Genomic DNA, 17,799 nt, shown 5'->3' with positions numbered 1-17,799 from the left:
TTCCCGACATAAAATTCACACTTTCAACACATAATGCTTTTTGTTCACCAAATTCTACCCAGAATGTCGAATATATTAAATCATATTAATTATGAGACTTTATCGAATCAGTTTGCATTGTTAGTTGAAATTGGGATTAAACACACTAAACCAAAGTAATATTTGAATTCGAAGAGAAGTATTGAACCTCATAAATAAGAGAAAGAAAAATGACAACTAAAAATTGAATGTTCAACAAAAGATGGTATATAAATGTTGTATAACTAGCATTGCTCTTTTATTAAAAACCAAGTATAGGAGCCTTTATTTTTTATGGTGTACTTTTTTTAGTGCAAGTAATTCGGGAGGGGCGGGAAGGCGGGTTTACATAAATATTCATTGGGTGTTTTGGGGTTTCGAACCTCTACCCACATGAGTGAAAGTAAAAGAGTTCAAGCAACTGAGTTATACCCCAAAGACTTTATTGGGTATTCTAAATTACTACCTAGATGGCTCAAGGGACCTCCAACACAATTATTCTAATACAAAATAATTTCCACCTGCATGCATCTGTCTGTACGTATTTAATTTTTTGGTTTATTTAATTATTAGGGCAAACTCTTGTGACATGCTTGTTTCAAAGCAAGGGGTGGATCAGAAAATGCTCCAGTTGAAATTTTATCAGAAATAAACTTGGCAGCTGCCTCAGTATAATGAATGCCATCCCAATTCACTTTCACCGAAGGATCTTTGCATGAGCCAACAAATATTTGCCTTCCATTAACTCTAGCTGTTCCTCCACATTCAGAACTACTGTTATAGTTGTACTTGCCACCATACCCACAACAAGCAACAAGTGGGAGCTCAAACCCTGAAACATTTGCAACCAATTTAATATAGAGTGAAAATAGATTTCATTCATGGAATTTCTTTGTATATGCTTTCCGTTTTAATAATGCTTAAGAGATCACATTTTTAAATCACATTAGTGAATTACATTATGTGACGGGTGATATACTTATCAGTCCAATGAAATCATTTGAAATTACGTATGTAAGCAAAAACAAAAAAACAAAAAAAAAACTGCAAACTTTATACAGGTATGTTTTGTGAATATCATAAGTTTGAGTGGCTTACCATATTTTTGGGGTTCCTTGAAAAGAGAGTATTTAACTGAATAGACGTCCACATAAGTAATTGCAGCCAAAGGTAGATCTTTCCTAAGTTGAACTGTGGCTTCCTTCAGCTTCTGGTTAAAATGCTGAGCTACTTCATTATATGACTTTGCACAGCCAGCCTCATCCGTTTGAGCTGGGAAATTGGCTAAGATATAAGGGAGACAGCCAATTGGCCCAGTGTTGTGGATCCAAAATGATCTCGCTCCCAAATCATATATTTTCTACATCATCACAATAATCACCACATTAACATCATAATTCACCAAAAGTTAAAAAAAGCAGCGAGCTGAAAAATTAAAATATATTCTCTTATTAGACAGTCTAACATGTTATTTGAAGGGAGATTCACTATTTATACATAATATAGGGATCCAAATTATATTTAAAAAAACTCACATGAAATGGAATTTAGAAACACACCCAAAGCTCATTCAAAACATAACAAAGAGACTTCGAACTTTCTATAAATTACAAAACTGCCATCAATTTCTTAAAACAAGCCGAACTCCAAAACTTCATTAAAAAAACCCAAAACATTCAATAGGATATTAAAGTAATTTAATAATTAAAATTGAAGTTAATAGGGTCAACTGTCAATTTTTTTATTTTTTATAGTGTATTTATAAAAATTAAATGGTGTAAAGTTTATCTATATCACGAATGTTAAGAATTAATATATAACTAAATATTTGAACGTATAATAATAGAGACACGACCAATTGTTGAACATAGGATCTTAAAATATAATTGATACAATGAGTTGGGCCCCCATTGACCAAGACTCTCAGCTGAACCACAACTTTATCACCTGGAAGATTAATTACCTTAATATTTGCCGAGAACCCACTGATTATATCAGGAACCGATGCATTGACCTCTTGAACAGTCAAGTTGCCAAAGAACCCCTCTCCTAGGTCATTCTGTCCAATGTCAAATGTGTATAAAGCTTTGGAGAAATACTCCTCCTTGGGCATCAAACTTGCAAATATTCCCCCTATATACAAATTAAACAAAGCTCCAGTCACAAAGTTTTTTGGCTTGAAAATAATTTGCTGTCCTAATAAGTAATAAATAATTAAATTTTTACCTCGATGCCTAATGAGTTGTGATCTGGATTTTAGTTGCATGAACTGCACGTACTGAATATTGAGGTAGAAGGGACTAAATCCACCAGCTGGAAAAATTTGATCTGGCAATCTGATGGTGGAAGCTGCAGTGGCAAAATTTGCACCATACGAGAAGTTGGTCCCAAGGGAATCCAGATATGCGCTTAGAAAGGGGTGACCAAGATTCTTTGCTGAACCACAAGTTTTATTAGACAAGAATTTTGGAAAAAGAAAAGAAAACCGCATAACAACGAAATGCATGTTGAAAAAGAAAAGAACTTATCATTTAGTACGAAGTACTTATGCAAATAGAGGTATTATGCCAACACATGTCCATATTACGGGAAGGGCTTTATTTTTTTATTTTTTTTTATTTTTTTACAAATTATATTAAGAGAGGGGAATTTTATCACACAGCGTCAAGTATCATGATGTTTGAACCTAAAATACTCTGCAAGTCAAGTCACTATATGTTTCTCTTCATCCAATATTATTTGATATATATAAAACTTACTGCCCAAAATTATCAAGAAAAATGAGTGTCCAGAAAGCTTATTGGGTCTACCATGCACTTTGGGTCTTTGTGTACGGCGTTTGAAAACAATTTGGAAAACAAAAGCAATTTTTCCACCATTTATACATGTTTGAATTGTCAGCCATAAGAATAAGATAAGAATTAATTTAAAAGCATATCCTATTAATACCTTTTCCTAAATAAATATTAACACAAAAGCAAAAACCAAAAATGCATACCAAGAAAATCGATTATGAGCCTGCCATCTGAGAATCTTCCAACCGGCATATGAAAATAGGTCTCCCCATAAGGTGGCGTTGGTGGCGAAAGGGACGCAGCAAATCCACCAGTATCTGAATTTGAATCTCCAAAGTTAAAGATGGCTGGAAACTCACAGTCTTCCAAAGCCAAGGTAGGGCTCAAAGTGGTGATATGCCACAAAAGCATATAAGAGCAAAATAGAGAAACGATAGCTTTGATAGGAATTCTAGGAGACTCCATAGTGGAGAAAGCAAATATATACCACAAAGATGTTGCAGATGAGAAGTAATAAATTATCCAAGAGTATGTTCCTTTTATAGTGCAAGGAAAAGGTGGAATTTTCAACTGCATTTGTAGAAAGCCAGAAATGCTAAGTTGCGTAAGTTTTCAACCATCTAGAAATCTAGCTATGCCTTGGCCTACCTGGAAAAGCTGTGCGTTTTTCAAATGTAATTAATGTCTGTAAGATGCAATTTGTAAGATATGACATCAAGAGATGTCATCTATGTAACTCCCTCCTCTATACAACAGCTCCTCACAATAGACCATATGGTGAGAGTTAGTCAAATGGCCTCTTATAGTCAAAGGTTCTTGTTGTTGCACAAAAAAGAAGTCAGCAAATCCCTCCAACCCCAAGTTGTCATAGTTATCTTCTTTTCTGGTGAGTGATAGTAACCCTGCAATTACGAAGTTAGCTTTATTGTCGAACTCAAATCTCTCCAACCCCAAGTTGTCATAGTTAATATGATCACGTATCCATGTTGACGTGAGTTGACCAGATTTACCAGATTTCCTATATTGATTGTAATTTGTTTCCTTTTTGACAAGTTATAGCTTGATGTAATACCCCGAAAATTCAAGGTGGATTTTCATATTTCAGTGAAAAGTTAATATTATGGTGTAGAATGATTATGGGTATTTTATCAAGCGACTTTGGATTGAGACTAATATCGTGCAGAGCCGATTCCAGGATGTGACAATTTGGTATCAAAGTCACTCTTCCTTGTGGTGCGAGTGTGCCGATAAGAACGTCGGGCCCCTAAGGGAGGTTGATTGTAACATCCCACATCGACCAACGGAAAGGGAGTGATGTGCCTTATATGTACATGTCCGCCTCCATCTAGCACGAGACCTTTTGGGAGCTCACTAGCTTCGAAGTCATGAGAACTCTGAAGTTAAGCGAGTCGGGGCTAGAACAATCACAAGAGTGGTGACCCACTGGGAATTTGCTCGTGAGTTCCGAGAAACAAAATCGTGAGGGCAGAGAGGGGGCCCAAAGCGAACAATATCGTACTACTGCAGAGCCGATCCCGGGATGTGACAATCTTCCTCTTGAATCATATATTTTCTACATCATAAACATTGACATTATAATTCAATAAACTTAAAAAAGAGCGAGCTGAAAAATGTAAAATATTTCAATATTTGCTGAGAACCCACTGATTATATCAGGAACCGATGCATTGACTTCTTGAACAATCAAGTTACCAAAGATCCCTTCTCCAAGGTCATTCTGGCCAATGTCAAATGTGTATAAAGCTTTGGAGAAATACTTCTACACATCAAACTTGCAAATATGCCCCCTATATACAAATTGAACAAAGCTCCAGTCACAAAGTTCTGGCTTGAAAATAATGTGTCATGCTAATAATTAATAGGCTTTTATCACAAATAGTTCATGAGATTTACAAAATAGTCACAAATTGTCCTTAAGATTTTTTTTTTGTGATACTAATAATCCTTAACGTTACCTTTTACACATCAAATTGGTCTATGTTGTTAGAAATTTTTTTAAGTGGTTGATGTGAAAGATAAGTGGAACTCATATGTCCAATGACATCATGACACATGAATAAATGTATTTTTTTTTAAAGTTTAAAATTGAAAATCTATAAATAATATATACATGCGGTAGTTTCTACACAAGAATTACTCCATCTGTGAAGACTTTCTTCCGGTAATAAAACTTTCACCTTCACACTAATGTCCAGAGTTAGAATAACTCCTACATAAAAGAAAAAAATGTTCAGATTGATTTTGAATTTGGTCCATTTGTGTACATTCAATTGATCATTGTTGTTTATATTTTTATAGAGAGAACTCTTAATGACTATAATCGAGTAATCTCAATTGACACGGTGGTTGTTACAAGTGAAATTGTTATTTAAGTGTGAAAGGGGTAAAAACTTTAAACCAACTAGATAGATCAAAGGGAATAACAATCAAACAAACCAAGCTACAACATGACTAGTCAACAATTAGTTATAGAACATGAGGTGGCAATAACGCGTGAACTAAACGATGACTAGTCTAGTCACATGACTAGTCAACAACTAGTTATAGAACATCAGGTGAAAACACCGTGAACTAAACGATGATTAGTCTAGTCATCTACAGTGAAAACACCGATACCATGTTAAATTCAGAGAGATGGGTCAACGGCCCACTACTAACAATACTGATATTGTCTCTAACTTAACCACCTACAAAGCCCAATAAATGTGGGGTTTTATCACAAAAGGCTTTGGTATCATTAGTAATATAACCATTCATTATATTTTGTATTTTATTTAGTCAAGTTGTCAAGGAAAGCTAAAAATATATCTAATCAAAAAACCTAACAATTGTGTTTATGGCTCCAGAATTCTTAACATAATACTTTGACAAATTAAGTAAATATGTAAATCCACCAAGTTTGGCACCTCATCTACATATTTTGCTCATTGTTACATTATTATAAACCCAAAAAGAAGGAGAAAAAAAAAGGAAAAAAAATAGGCTCGTCCTATTTGTGTTTAATGTCCAAAGGCATGAACAAGGTTAGTGGTAATAAGTTCACAAATTAGATAAAATGTAGCAGATTAAGAGCCCGGAAATGCTAATGTTCTGACAAACTTTGCTCAATCATTCAAACCACTCCAAAATTCCACACCATATTCCTTCACTGCTAAACAAACCTTTATATATACAAGTAATTTTCTAAATAAATGGATGAACACAAAACCCCAATTTGTACTTGTTACTCATCCATATTCAATAAAATACTATCGCTTTTCTCTCAAAAAGTAATGTTATCAAGAGAAGTATTGATGACCTCAAAAATAAGAGAAAGAAACATCATGTGGGACCTGCAGTTACAAAGGTACCACACAATTATTGATTAATGTATGAGTTATTCCAAACTCCTATGACATGCTTGCTTCAAAGGAAGGGGTGGATCGGAAAATGCTCCAGTTGAAATTTTATCAAAAATAATCTTGGCAGCTGCATCAGTATAATGAATCCCATCCCAGTTCACTTTAACATAAGGACGTTTGCATGAGTCAGCAAATATTTGTCTTCCATTAACTGTAACTGTTCTTCCACATTCAACAGTTTTACTGTTAAAGTTGTACTTGCCACCAGTGCCACAACAAGAAACAAGTGGTTGCTCAAACCCTGAAACATTTCCAAGCAATTAATACAAAGTGAAAATAAATTTCATTCACCGAATTTCTCCATGTATGCTTTTCTTTTAAATAATACTTAAAAGATCATATTTTTTAAGCCGCATTATGTGACAGGTGTTATGTATACTTGATAAGTCCAACAAAGTCATTTGAAATTATGTGACAGGTTACAACTTTTTGCCGGTGTATTTTGTGAATATCATAAGGTTGAGTGGCTTACCATATTTTTGGGGTTCCTTGTAAAGAGAGTATTTGACTGAATATATGTCTACATAGGTTATAGCAGCCAAAGGTAGATCCTTCCTAAGTTGAACTGTGGCCTCCTTCAGCTTGTGGTTAAAATACTGAGCTACTTCATTGTATAACTTTGCACAGCCAACCTCATCCTTTTGAGCTGGAAAATTAACTAAGATGTAAGGGATACACCCAATTGGCCCAGTGTTGTGGATCCAAAATGATCTCCCTCCCGAATCATATATTTTCTACATCATAAACATTAAGATTATAATTAAGTAAAGTGAAAAACGAGCGAATTGAAAAATAGAAAATATTTCATTATTAAACAGTCTGACATGTTATATTAATTCAATATTTTTTCACCGGAAGATTAATTACCTTAATATTTGCTGAGAACATACTGACTATATTAGGAACAGATGCATTGACTTCTTGAACAGTCAAATTACCAAAAAACCCTTCTGGAAGGTCATTCTGGCCAATGTCAAATGTGTATAAGGCTTTGGCAAAATACTTCTTCTTGGGCATCAAACTTGCAAATATTCCCCCTACATACATATTGAACAAAGCTCCAGTCACAAAGTTTTGTCACCCTAATAATTAAATAATTATAGAGCTTTTTAGTTTTTGTTTTACCTCGATGCCTTATGAGTTGTGATCTGGATTTTAGTTGCAAGAACTGCGAGCATTGAATATTGAGGGTGAAGGGACTAAATCCTCCAGGAGCTGGTATAATGGGATCTGGCAATCTGATGGTGGAAGATGCAGTGGCAAAATTTGCACCATGCGAGAAGTTGGTCCCAATTGAATCCAGATATGCGCTTAGAAAGGGGTGACCAAGACTCTTGGCTAAACCACAAGTTTTATCAGACAACAATTTAAAGAAAAAAAAAAAAAGAAAAAAAAGAAAAGCATGTTGCAAGTTTGCAACCAATGTGGGAAATAATTGGGATGATTTTAAGTCTGATTTTTCCCTTAAAAATTTGGTCATGGATATAGAGAGTTTTTAAGTACTTTGGCCAAAAAATTTGATCGATTTAGGTCGACCATCAAGTCATGACATTTGACAAACATGTGTAAAGATCATATCGCAAATTGTGATTCACAATCGCACGTAAGTGGGAATGGTTGTTTACAGAGAATGAGAGCCAAACATATACAGAAGAACAAAGATGATATACATTTTCCTTAAATAAAAAGAAAAATATACATACCAAGAAAATCGATTATGAGCCTGCCATCTGAGAATCTTCCCGCTGGCGTATGAAAATGGGTTTTCCCAGAGGGTGGTGGTGGTCGATAAATGGCCGCAGCCATTCCACCAGTATCTGAATTTGAGTCTCCAAAGTTAAAGATTGCTGGAAAGTGACAGTCTTCCAAAGCCAAGGCAGGGCTCGAAGTGGTGATATAATGTGACAAAAGCATATAAGAGCAAAATAGAGAAATGATAACTTTGACAGTAATTCTGGGAGACTCCATGGTGGAGAAAAAGAAAATACCAAAAAGATGTGATGTTGCAGATGAGAATTAAGGAAATCCAAGAGTATGTTTGTTTTTATGTAGTGCAAGGAAGGTGGAATTTTCGTTTGTATTTGCAGAAAGGCAAATGCCAAAGGACATATTTCAGCATTTTATGCGTGGGTTGCATTGTCCAACCTAGAAAAGAAGAATTTAATCTGGGTTTCAAATGTTAAATAATGTCTATAAGATGAAACTGTAAAATGTGACATCAAGAGTATATATATGCATGAGAGAAGTTGTGGTGTAGGGACCGCCGCATACAATGGCGACTCAAGGGGAACTCCCTGCATTTGAGCCTCGTGTGAGAGTTTGTTGTATGCGGCAGCCTCTACGCAAGAATCACTCCATCTTTGGTCGGTTTGTATTTTTTTGGTTGATTTGTGCACATTAAATTGTGTAATATTTTTTATTTATTCAGCGAACTCTTATATATGATCGAGTAATTTCAGACTCTCAAAGCGGTTGTTACAAGTGTGTCCATGGCTCCAGATTTCCTAACATAATACTACGACAAATTTAAGCAAATCTGTAAATCCACCAAGTTTGGCACCTCACCAACCTACTTTTCTCATTGGTACATTTTAAACCCGAAACAGAAAAGAAGATCAATTCAGGCTCTTCCCATGTGTGTTTAATTGCCAAAGACATGAACAAGGTTATGGTAATAGTTCAGAAATTAGATAAAATCTGACATATTAAGGGGCCAGCAATGATATCTTCTAACAAACTTCGCTTAATCATTCAAAGCACTTCAAAAATTCCACACCATAATTCCTCCAATGCAGAACAAACTTTTTTATATACAAGTAATTTTCTAAATAAATATAGTAAAACACAAAACTGCAATCCAATCAATACAGAGAACAACCTCATACATAGGAGTGTTGCAGAAGCAAATGTTCGGCGGCTCTTGCTGCAGGTGCTTCTTTAGCATGAAGGAAAATACAAACTAGGCCTGCTCAGATATGTCAACCGAAAATCGGAGTGCCGCATTCTTCAGAATTTGAAGGCTGCAAAGATCGAATTCTAACATCATATTTTCTGCATTTCGAAAGTTCACGGCCTGAGGATGAATCCGATCCATCTAATACTAGTGGGAAAGAAGATGAAGTATAATCATCATAAGCATTTCCTATATGTTTACCACACTTGCGACAAAGCAGTTTAGTTCTCCGGCTGAACAAACCCCAAGACCGCTTAGAGAAATGGGGTTTACATTGAAGTTCATCAACCTGCGTAAATCTGCTGTCATCGATGTGAAAGAATGATATAATCCCTCGCTTTATAGATTTCCCATACTTGTTAGAGCCAATGGTAGAAGTGTTCCGGTTGTTGGAGCTTAGGTTTAGCTCATAGCCACAAGATCCACAGCTGCATGAGAAAAACCATTTATGTAACATGCTCTATAAATCCATCCAAAATGAAGCCAACTAAATTGAAAATGACCCATAGAGCTCGGATAGTAGAAGCTAGTTTAAAACATCTATATTCCTGTAACATTTAAAACAAAATTTTTGCTACTCTCGGCATTTCTGAGTTATTGAATTTGATCATGAACAACGTGGTCTTAGAACTCTGTTTTGGCTTGCAGTAGGCTGAGGCTAGTGGCATAGTGCTCTACCTCTATAACAAAACTTCAAGTACTGAAACTGATGATAAATATTTGCATCCCACTCTTTCCTACAAGATGCAGTCTCAAGGAACTGTAATTTATTTGTCAACCACAGCAAGAAAGAAAGTCAATTTAGATTTACCCTTTTCTTCCAATCAATACCATTTTCGGGAATTTTGATGATGACCCTTTTCGTAGATCTCAAAAGATTTTCTCATTTGTTTAATCAATTAATCCTAAAAAAGGGTCTCTGGGCCCAAACACTCATCAAGCACAAATACATCCTACAGATTCTTTCATTTTTCTCATTCTCTTATTATCAAGTAAAAATTAATGACAATTAAATCCACACCCAGATATCAAAGATTCAATCTTTATCTTCATATAATCAAATTAATTACAAAAACGGAAAAACCCCATTTTTATATAAGCAAGTCTGATTTCAGAGAGAGTCAGAGAGAGAGAGAGATTGAACCTGTAATTGACATCTGCGCGAGAAGAAGAAGATAGGGAAGGATGGTAAGCTCCATTTAGGTAACTGCCTCTCAATACATTCGATTTCTCCATCCTAGACGCTGAAATCAACGGCTACGATGGTGACGGTGACGGTGACTTTTCTGAAAATTGGACCTTTTTGTTTGGAAATTACAGTTGTGGGAACAGAGAGCGACGGAGGTGGATAAGAAGTAGTTGGTGACGAACGTGCCCCGCCTGATTCGGGTGAGTTAATTAACCGCCAATAGTAGCAGTTTGAGCTCGGATTGAATCCAATACGACGCAGTTTTGAAGACTAAAAAGATGTCGCAGAGAAGACGAAGACGAAGAAGAGGTAGAGGAGAGAAGAAAGCTGAGAGGAAGCAATTACAAAGTAAATATATTCCGCTTGCTATTCTCTCTCTCCATGAATAATTTTTATTTGTGCTGACGTGGAGCACAACGGCAACGAGGAGCTTCTTTTTTATTAAGTATTATTTATTTATTTATTTATTTATTTTAAAATCTAGGATAATCTAGTCACAAAAGAATATGAACAGTGGATTTTTGCCAGAAGATCATGAGAAACGACATTAATTAAATTGAAATGTCAAATAGATTTGTGTAATTTACGTTATGCTTGTCCTTATTTTAAGTCTTGGATGTGGAATTTTTGTGTGTGTTTGGCTGTCATCCCTTTTTGTAAAGGCTCGATGACTATGATAACCAAATGCTTTGATAATGAATTTGCCTTTTTCCAACTTTTTTTTAATCCCAAAATTCATTGCCATTGGACTACCTCAATAAAGAGAAAAGAATCAAAGAGTAGATCAAGTTATGAGTTATCATTTCAGTGTAAATATAAACATATAAATAAACTAAAATTAGCTAGAGTAATGATCTCATTTTTTTGTAGACCATGTTTGGTGATCGAGGTTGGATTGAATTATGAGGTAGAATTAGATTGCATTGGATTGTATAGAATTGAATTAAAAATGATAACACTAATCCAATGATACGTTTGGTACTACACATGATTACGAGGTCGAATTAATTGAAATGTGTTATTACAGGGCTTAGTAGGTTATCCTATTCAATTATATAATTCAATTTATCAAATGAAAGACAAAAGAAAAGTCATAAACAATTAAAGGTTACTAGCCTCTTCACATGCACTTTTTATCTTAATCACGATTTTTTAAATTTATTTTATATTGGTATATGATTTTTTCTTGCTCACGCATCATAAAGAGAAACTGTGTGACACTAGACTAAGGCCAAGGCATAACTTTATAACAACAGAGATTATGTGTCCACATAAATGAGAAAGTGATAAGAAACTTCAACTTAATAAATAAAAATAATAATATGGCTCAAATTAAAAAAAGGCAATGATGATCAAGGGTAGATGAATATGCAAAATTCTTATTAATATGTGTTTGTGGGTGTACAGTCACTCAAAGAACGTGACATATCTGAATCAAAATAATAAAAATGAAAATAAAGAAAGAAAGAATAATAATTTTATGAGGGTTTACTATATCTAAAATATACACAACTTAAATCTTGGTATCTGCATTTTTGATGAGGCCCCAAATTGAGTTGGTCTTTGGTGGATGATTTGTTAGGGGTGTCTAGACCCCACTTGATTTGTGTTGGCTAGTTTGTTTTGTGTGTTTGGGGTTCCCCCCCAGTTCAACAAAAAATATATATATATACACAACTATATGATGTGAACAATTGCAATGAACATAAAATTGCCGCCTGTCCTTAACGGTATGTTGAGAGAAAATATATATCTTTTTATCTTGAATTAATTAATTTTTCTAATATTATCAGAGATTATTTATGAATTATTGAGATATTGGTGAGAATTAAATAGTTAAGAGTGTTGGAGTTTGAGTGAGAAAAGCTAGTCCAGATAAAGGGAGTTTGAATGAGAATTAAATAGTTAAGATTGTTAGGTATATTTGGCCAAATATTTCTTTTGTGATTGTCGTTTTTAATGCATCATATGGGAGTTTTTATTTAAGATAAATTAATATGGAATTTTTTACAATATTAATTAAATGATGTTAAAGAATGCATTTCTTTTCACACTTCCAAATTTAGGCCGTTACCACTGTCACAATTTTTTTTTTTTGGGTACATACGATTGAGTTTGCTTCAAATTTCTCTTCCTTTTTTTTTTTTTTTTCTTTTTTTTGGTGTTCTTTTTTCATTTTCTTTTCTTTTGGTAGCCATTGTAAGTTCCATGTGATGGAGAAAAAATGCGTTTCACAAATAGGCTCTTTCTAACATGACATTTTATATAAAAACTCTTAGCGCGACTATTTGGTGAATAAATCATCAACTAGCAGTTGTCATTTTCTAATTAATTCTTAGTATGTTGGACTTGAAGTGTTTTTCATATCATAAAATGTCATGTTAGAATATGTCTATTTGTGAAAAGCTATAAACTAAATTAAAAAAATTCATGACATGAAAATTAGAGAAGGAAGAGAGAGTATTATCTCATACATGATTGAAATAAGTTGTTTTTTGTGAGCTTCACAAGCCTCTATTCTTCCTCACCCTCATCTGTGACAAATTTACCAGTCCCAGGATTCAAAGCAGCAATGAAGAAGAAGACAACATTGAGCAACACAAGCGGTTCAATTTCATTAATGGGGACCCCAGTCTCAATGTTTAACTGTGCTAGAGCTCCCTTCCCTGTGATGATTTCTCCTATTAGAGAGAATGCAAATCCCAATTGTGCCAATCTTCCTACAAATAGCTCATTTGCCTTTGTGAATCCAAATAGAGGACCTATATATATAAGACAACAAAAATTCATTAGTAAGATGTTCTCTTGTCAAACATGTTATGTTCTAAAAATGTCAATATGAGTCATTGATTAGAGTTTTGTATGAACTTGTGTTCGAACTTGACATTTTGACAACATATGTAACACGTCACAAAAGCCATTACTCTAGTTTGAACATTAATGTAGAGTTGCAAAGTGGTTACCTCCTTCCTTGAGACCTAAGGCTGATCTAAATCCTTTGCCTGGAGGGATGACTGCCCTTTCAATTCCAGCGGGCGGGTCATCAACGAAGCTACCACGGTCACCTAGGGCTCCAATGGCTCCAAGCAGGGTAAAAAGGATGAAGAAGAGAAGGAGAGGTTCGGCTTCATAGATCGGAACTCCAGTTTCAAGATTCAGTTGTGCAAGAATTCCTTTCCCTGTAACTGCTTCTCCCAACAATGATGCCTGCAATGTTTGCAAATAAAGGCTCATAACAAAAGATGAAAAAAAGAAGGTAAAATTTCAAGCTTCTTCTAATTCTTATCACATTATTTTGTATGTGTATGTTATTTAAAAAGCTTATTTATGATGTGAAATCACTTTTAGTTTTTTTTTTTTTGGGACCTTGTCTTAAGCTTTCGGCCATTCATGCCAATTATGCCCCTGCCAGGCAAATTGTTGTGAATATGTTTCACTCAAAGAACGTTTGAACAAATTTTTATTTTTTTTTTCATTCAATGAATTTTAGGTTGTCCCGTGTATATATGTACTACTCTGTTTTTTCATAATAATGTAATTAGTGTTTTATGTGTATGTGATAAATTCTTAGCAGAAATATGCAATTTTTGAAAGTAAATTTATTTAAGTACAGCCCACAATCCACATTCCAAAAACAACATTTAGGTATTTTTAGAGCCCACAGCTCACCCAATTTTGAAATTTTAGCTCATTTAAAATTAAAGATTGAACAAGACATCTCAAACCAGTGAGTCGGAGATTTTGAACCTAAACCGGCCTCTAAAAAAAATTGTGCAGAAGTTGTCTCAACTTTATATTAGCAATAAAATTATGAAAAAATAGAAAATTATTTATAAATGACAAAGAAGACTAGAAACAGAACAAAGACAGCAAGAAGAAGAAGATTGTCTCACAGCAAAGCCAATCATGGCAACCCGACCCACAAAGAGCTCATTCTGCTTTGTGAAACCAATGCCTCCAGAGGTTCCAAAGATACCATCTTCAACCTTCGGCTTCGGCGGTGGTGCCTGCTCAATTTAGTAAAAACAAAAAACGAAACCAAATCAAACAAATGTAGATAAGTTATGTCTTGGTTACAAACAAAAACAAAGCACTATGAGAAATATTTATAATTAAAAAAATGAAAACCTTCTTGACAGGGGCTTTGGTTTTTGACTTGAAGAGCGCGACGACGGTAGGAATGGCAGGAGATGATGAGGAGGCAAAGGAAGAGGATGAAGGAAGTGGTCTGAACACAAGTTGAGAGAAAGACTTGGGCCTAAGTCTTTGCACTTGTAATTGAAGTAAAGGGTCTGAGGACTTCAAATCCACCACATGGCTTGAAGACACACTGCTAGACATGAGCAACATTGTTTGAGCCATGGCTTTTTTTCTTGGGTTTAAATTGATTTTGTTGAGAAGCTTATCTTTGCTGCTCACAGTCCTTTTTTAAGGAGGGAGAGTGATGGAGGTGTGTGTGAGAGAGCTTGTAGTTCTAACATTCAATCATAAGAGATGTGGATATGGTGTGCGAGTAATTTGATGGGCAATTAGAGTGCCCACGTCTGTGTACTTTGTGATGCTGATAATGTTGGAGCCTACCTCTGTATGGCTTCAACAAATTGCATAATAACACTCAAATTGACACATGTAACCTTTCAACAGGTTCAATTGAGAGGCTTCAAAACCTTCAACAACACAGCATAACAACAGAATATTCAATGCAACTGTTGCAAGTGTAGGCCTGTTACAACCTTTGTTTTAAGTTATCACAATTCGACACTTATACATAAATAACTTAAAACAAACCAAAAGAAAAGTTATGTCCTAGATTAAACTAGTGTAGAGTTTTTATGGCTCTCCAACATGACTTAAGCTTTGTGTAATAAAATATAGTCCATTCTAGTCAGGACAGGATATGGTAGTCCGTTGTAAGTTTTATGTGACTCGAACATAAATTATAATAATATAAATTTTTTATTTTCTCAATAAATTTTACGTGAAATGCTAGAGTTGGAGGAAGGGGGCACGGCCGACTGGAATTGAGGTCAGCTTAGGGGAGATGATTTGATTAAACCTAAACAAGGTTAATTAATCGGGTTGTCTCCTTTATGCATGAAATGAATCTACAACCAAGATGCATATGGGGATATTTACAAAAACATACATGCCATCACTTGGAACTTTGTGTAGGGTCACATTCAAACCTCAGTGTATGAGTAAGTCCACACAAGTGTTGGAGATGTAAACCTCACGCGCACACTCACTAGAATGCCTGCAAAAAGACAAGTTGGGTACAAAAAGTATCTAAAGCAGACAGATCTTGTTTGAACACATCGATGAACAAGCATCCTTGATATTTCAGGGTTTTTGTTGGCACAATATAAACCGCAGTAATCTTTGCGCAATTTTTATTTTTCTCAAAGAAAAAAAAAAAGACATGTATGTACAAAATCAATAGAAGAGCATCTACCCAAAATTATGCAAGCCCAGTTGAGCACCTTTTTTTTTTTTTTTTCTGGGAAAGTTTTGCATTTGGGCTATCATTTCGTATGGTTGTTCATTTGGGCCTGGTAATGAAAAAAATTTCTTTTTTTTTTTCTTTTTTTGTTGATTATATCGGAATGAATCAAATATAGACTTATCTTAATTCTACTAACCCACCTTAATTTTCTTTTAAAGCTTAGATCTTCTCATTTCCTAATTCACATCACTTCTATTCAATTAACTCCAACAATAGCATACGTGCAAGCCTTTAAAGACCTTCTTTAAGACCTGGAAAAAAGGAAAAAAAAAGACCACCTTTAACATAACCATTAAACCCACTAACTTACTTTAATACTTGCTCATAAATAAATAAAACTCTTCATTCACCCCACAATGCATTTACTTATTTAATACGAGAATGGTAAAATACTATATATAAAAAACCTAATAACTCATGGAAACTTGTGAAAATTTCTTGAATATGTAATAATTATGCAGATTTGGTTTAGATCTAGAATTCAACATACACCCGGTGACTTGGGCATCTTCAACAGCATATTCAATAATTTTGAAAAACTAAAATAGGTGAGCAACATCATCAAAACTCTCTCCAACAAACTTGTCAAACTCAGTACAAAAAATGCAACTATTTATCTCTCTTCAAAACTAACAAGTTGACTTTGGCTCTTCAAAACATTTAATTTTACTTTAGAAGAACAAAACCTACATCGAAAATTCTATCACATCTACACTTTTTTTTCTTCATATAATAAATATATAGACTTTCTTTACATGTTTTCATATTTTTTTCTATATAACTGTGCATTAATTAAATTAAAGAGTTTGTTGAGACACAAATTATTAAAATATCAATTAAATCTTTTCAAATTTTCACATACGTCAACAAACTTTAATACGAAGATTTTAGTTTGCTACTATACTTGGAGATGCTCTAATTAATTTGCTCAATTTTTTGGTTCAATATAGAAATGGGGCTGCAGTCTGCATTAACACATGAAGACCAACATAACATAACATTGAGTTGAGAGTGAGCGCTAATTACTTGGGTCTTATATTTGGTGCCCTAATTACGCTTGGGTCTTCTTTAACATAATCATTAAACCAACCCATTTTCTTTTAATTTAAATATATAAAGTAAAAGGCAGAGAATGGTAAAACATTCAAAAAATCAAAAAATATATACCCTTGATTAACCAAGTGCTAAAGGACTACAAATTAATATAATAAGGGTAAAATGGTAAAACATTAAGTTGACTGACAATCAATACCAAAAAGGCTTGGCATAGTAATAAAACAAATAAACCGGTCTTTTATGAAAGAGCTAGAATTTTTGTGTAGAGTTTGTTGATGAAAAGTTGTGTGCCTTTGGCCATGAAGTATGTCCTCCTCTTATATAAGTGTAAGCCTATATAAAAGAAGTAATCTCTTGATTAGATCATGGTCAGAATCGGATCACAATCAATTAAAACCAAATACCTAATTGATTGTCTTCACCGCCAAACCGAGAATATCCACTTGATTTAGGTAATTATCAATTGAATAATAATTTCTTTATATTAGTCATTTGAGTGACTCAGATATTCAATAATACTAAAGCCGAAGCCCGAAGCCCTGACTTGGCCCAATATGACTCCAATATTAATTATGTAAAAAGGAGGCACACAGTTTCTCCTAACATGACCCGCAAAGGAGTCTTTCAAAATTAATGGAGATTGGGCCATAAATCTGTTAACATAATTTTTAATTGAGTTCTGTCTAATATTAAGGTCATAAATCTGTCACTTAAAAGAAGTCTTTCAAAATCCTAACATGACCCACAAAGGAAATTGGCAGAACTCAATTAAAAATTAAGCTATATTAGAAAAAACACACACACACACAAAAAGAGAAGAAAAAAGTCGATACAATGATAAGGACACTGCTTCCCTCCTTTCC

At 34.3% G+C, this 17,799-nt stretch overlaps 4 protein-coding genes across 5 annotated transcripts; all 4 read right to left on the bottom strand.

The window, feature by feature from the left end:
• Positions 1 to 242: 242 nt before the first annotated feature.
• LOC117613941 (esterase-like) lies at positions 243 to 3,351 on the bottom strand. The gene is made up of 5 exons (XM_034342565.1): positions 3,017 to 3,351; positions 2,245 to 2,454; positions 1,982 to 2,151; positions 1,117 to 1,378; positions 243 to 850 (listed from the first exon to the last, which is right to left on the bottom strand). Exons 1-5 carry the CDS (start codon positions 3,276 to 3,278, stop codon positions 588 to 590), a joined length of 1,167 nt encoding a protein of 388 aa, XP_034198456.1. The 5' UTR covers positions 3,279 to 3,351; the 3' UTR covers positions 243 to 587.
• A 2,536-nt stretch (positions 3,352 to 5,887) lies between these two features.
• Positions 5,888 to 8,418, bottom strand: LOC117613940 (esterase-like). Its single transcript, XM_034342564.1, has 5 exons — positions 7,939 to 8,418; positions 7,361 to 7,573; positions 7,103 to 7,272; positions 6,708 to 6,969; positions 5,888 to 6,476 (listed from the first exon to the last, which is right to left on the bottom strand). Exons 1-5 carry the CDS (start codon positions 8,201 to 8,203, stop codon positions 6,211 to 6,213), a joined length of 1,176 nt encoding a protein of 391 aa, XP_034198455.1. The 5' UTR covers positions 8,204 to 8,418; the 3' UTR covers positions 5,888 to 6,210.
• A 528-nt stretch (positions 8,419 to 8,946) lies between these two features.
• LOC117612488 (uncharacterized protein At4g08330, chloroplastic) lies at positions 8,947 to 10,787 on the bottom strand. Of its 2 annotated transcripts, XM_034341181.1 has the most exons (3): positions 10,333 to 10,747; positions 9,390 to 9,616; positions 8,956 to 9,286 (listed from the first exon to the last, which is right to left on the bottom strand). In XM_034341181.1, exons 1-3 carry the CDS (start codon positions 10,422 to 10,424, stop codon positions 9,195 to 9,197), a joined length of 411 nt encoding a protein of 136 aa, XP_034197072.1. In that variant the 5' UTR covers positions 10,425 to 10,747; the 3' UTR covers positions 8,956 to 9,194. The 2 variants fall into 2 exon arrangements, with proteins under 2 accessions (XP_034197067.1, XP_034197072.1); XM_034341176.1 differs by having other exon boundaries at positions 8,947 to 9,616; positions 10,333 to 10,787.
• Positions 10,788 to 12,788: 2,001 nt separating this feature from the next.
• On the bottom strand, positions 12,789 to 14,893 carry LOC117636943 (photosystem II 22 kDa protein, chloroplastic). The gene is made up of 4 exons (XM_034371676.1): positions 14,506 to 14,893; positions 14,271 to 14,384; positions 13,341 to 13,584; positions 12,789 to 13,139 (listed from the first exon to the last, which is right to left on the bottom strand). The coding sequence occupies exons 1-4, from the start codon at positions 14,737 to 14,739 to the stop codon at positions 12,892 to 12,894; spliced, it is 840 nt and encodes a 279-aa protein (XP_034227567.1). The 5' UTR covers positions 14,740 to 14,893; the 3' UTR covers positions 12,789 to 12,891.
• Between the last annotated feature and the right edge of the window lie 2,906 nt (positions 14,894 to 17,799).

The sequence above is a fragment of the Prunus dulcis genome, chromosome 1, assembly GCF_902201215.1.
Source record: "Prunus dulcis chromosome 1, ALMONDv2, whole genome shotgun sequence".
NCBI classification, from domain to species: Eukaryota; Viridiplantae; Streptophyta; class Magnoliopsida; order Rosales; family Rosaceae; genus Prunus; species Prunus dulcis.
This window is presented reverse-complemented; position numbering and strand designations above follow the sequence as displayed.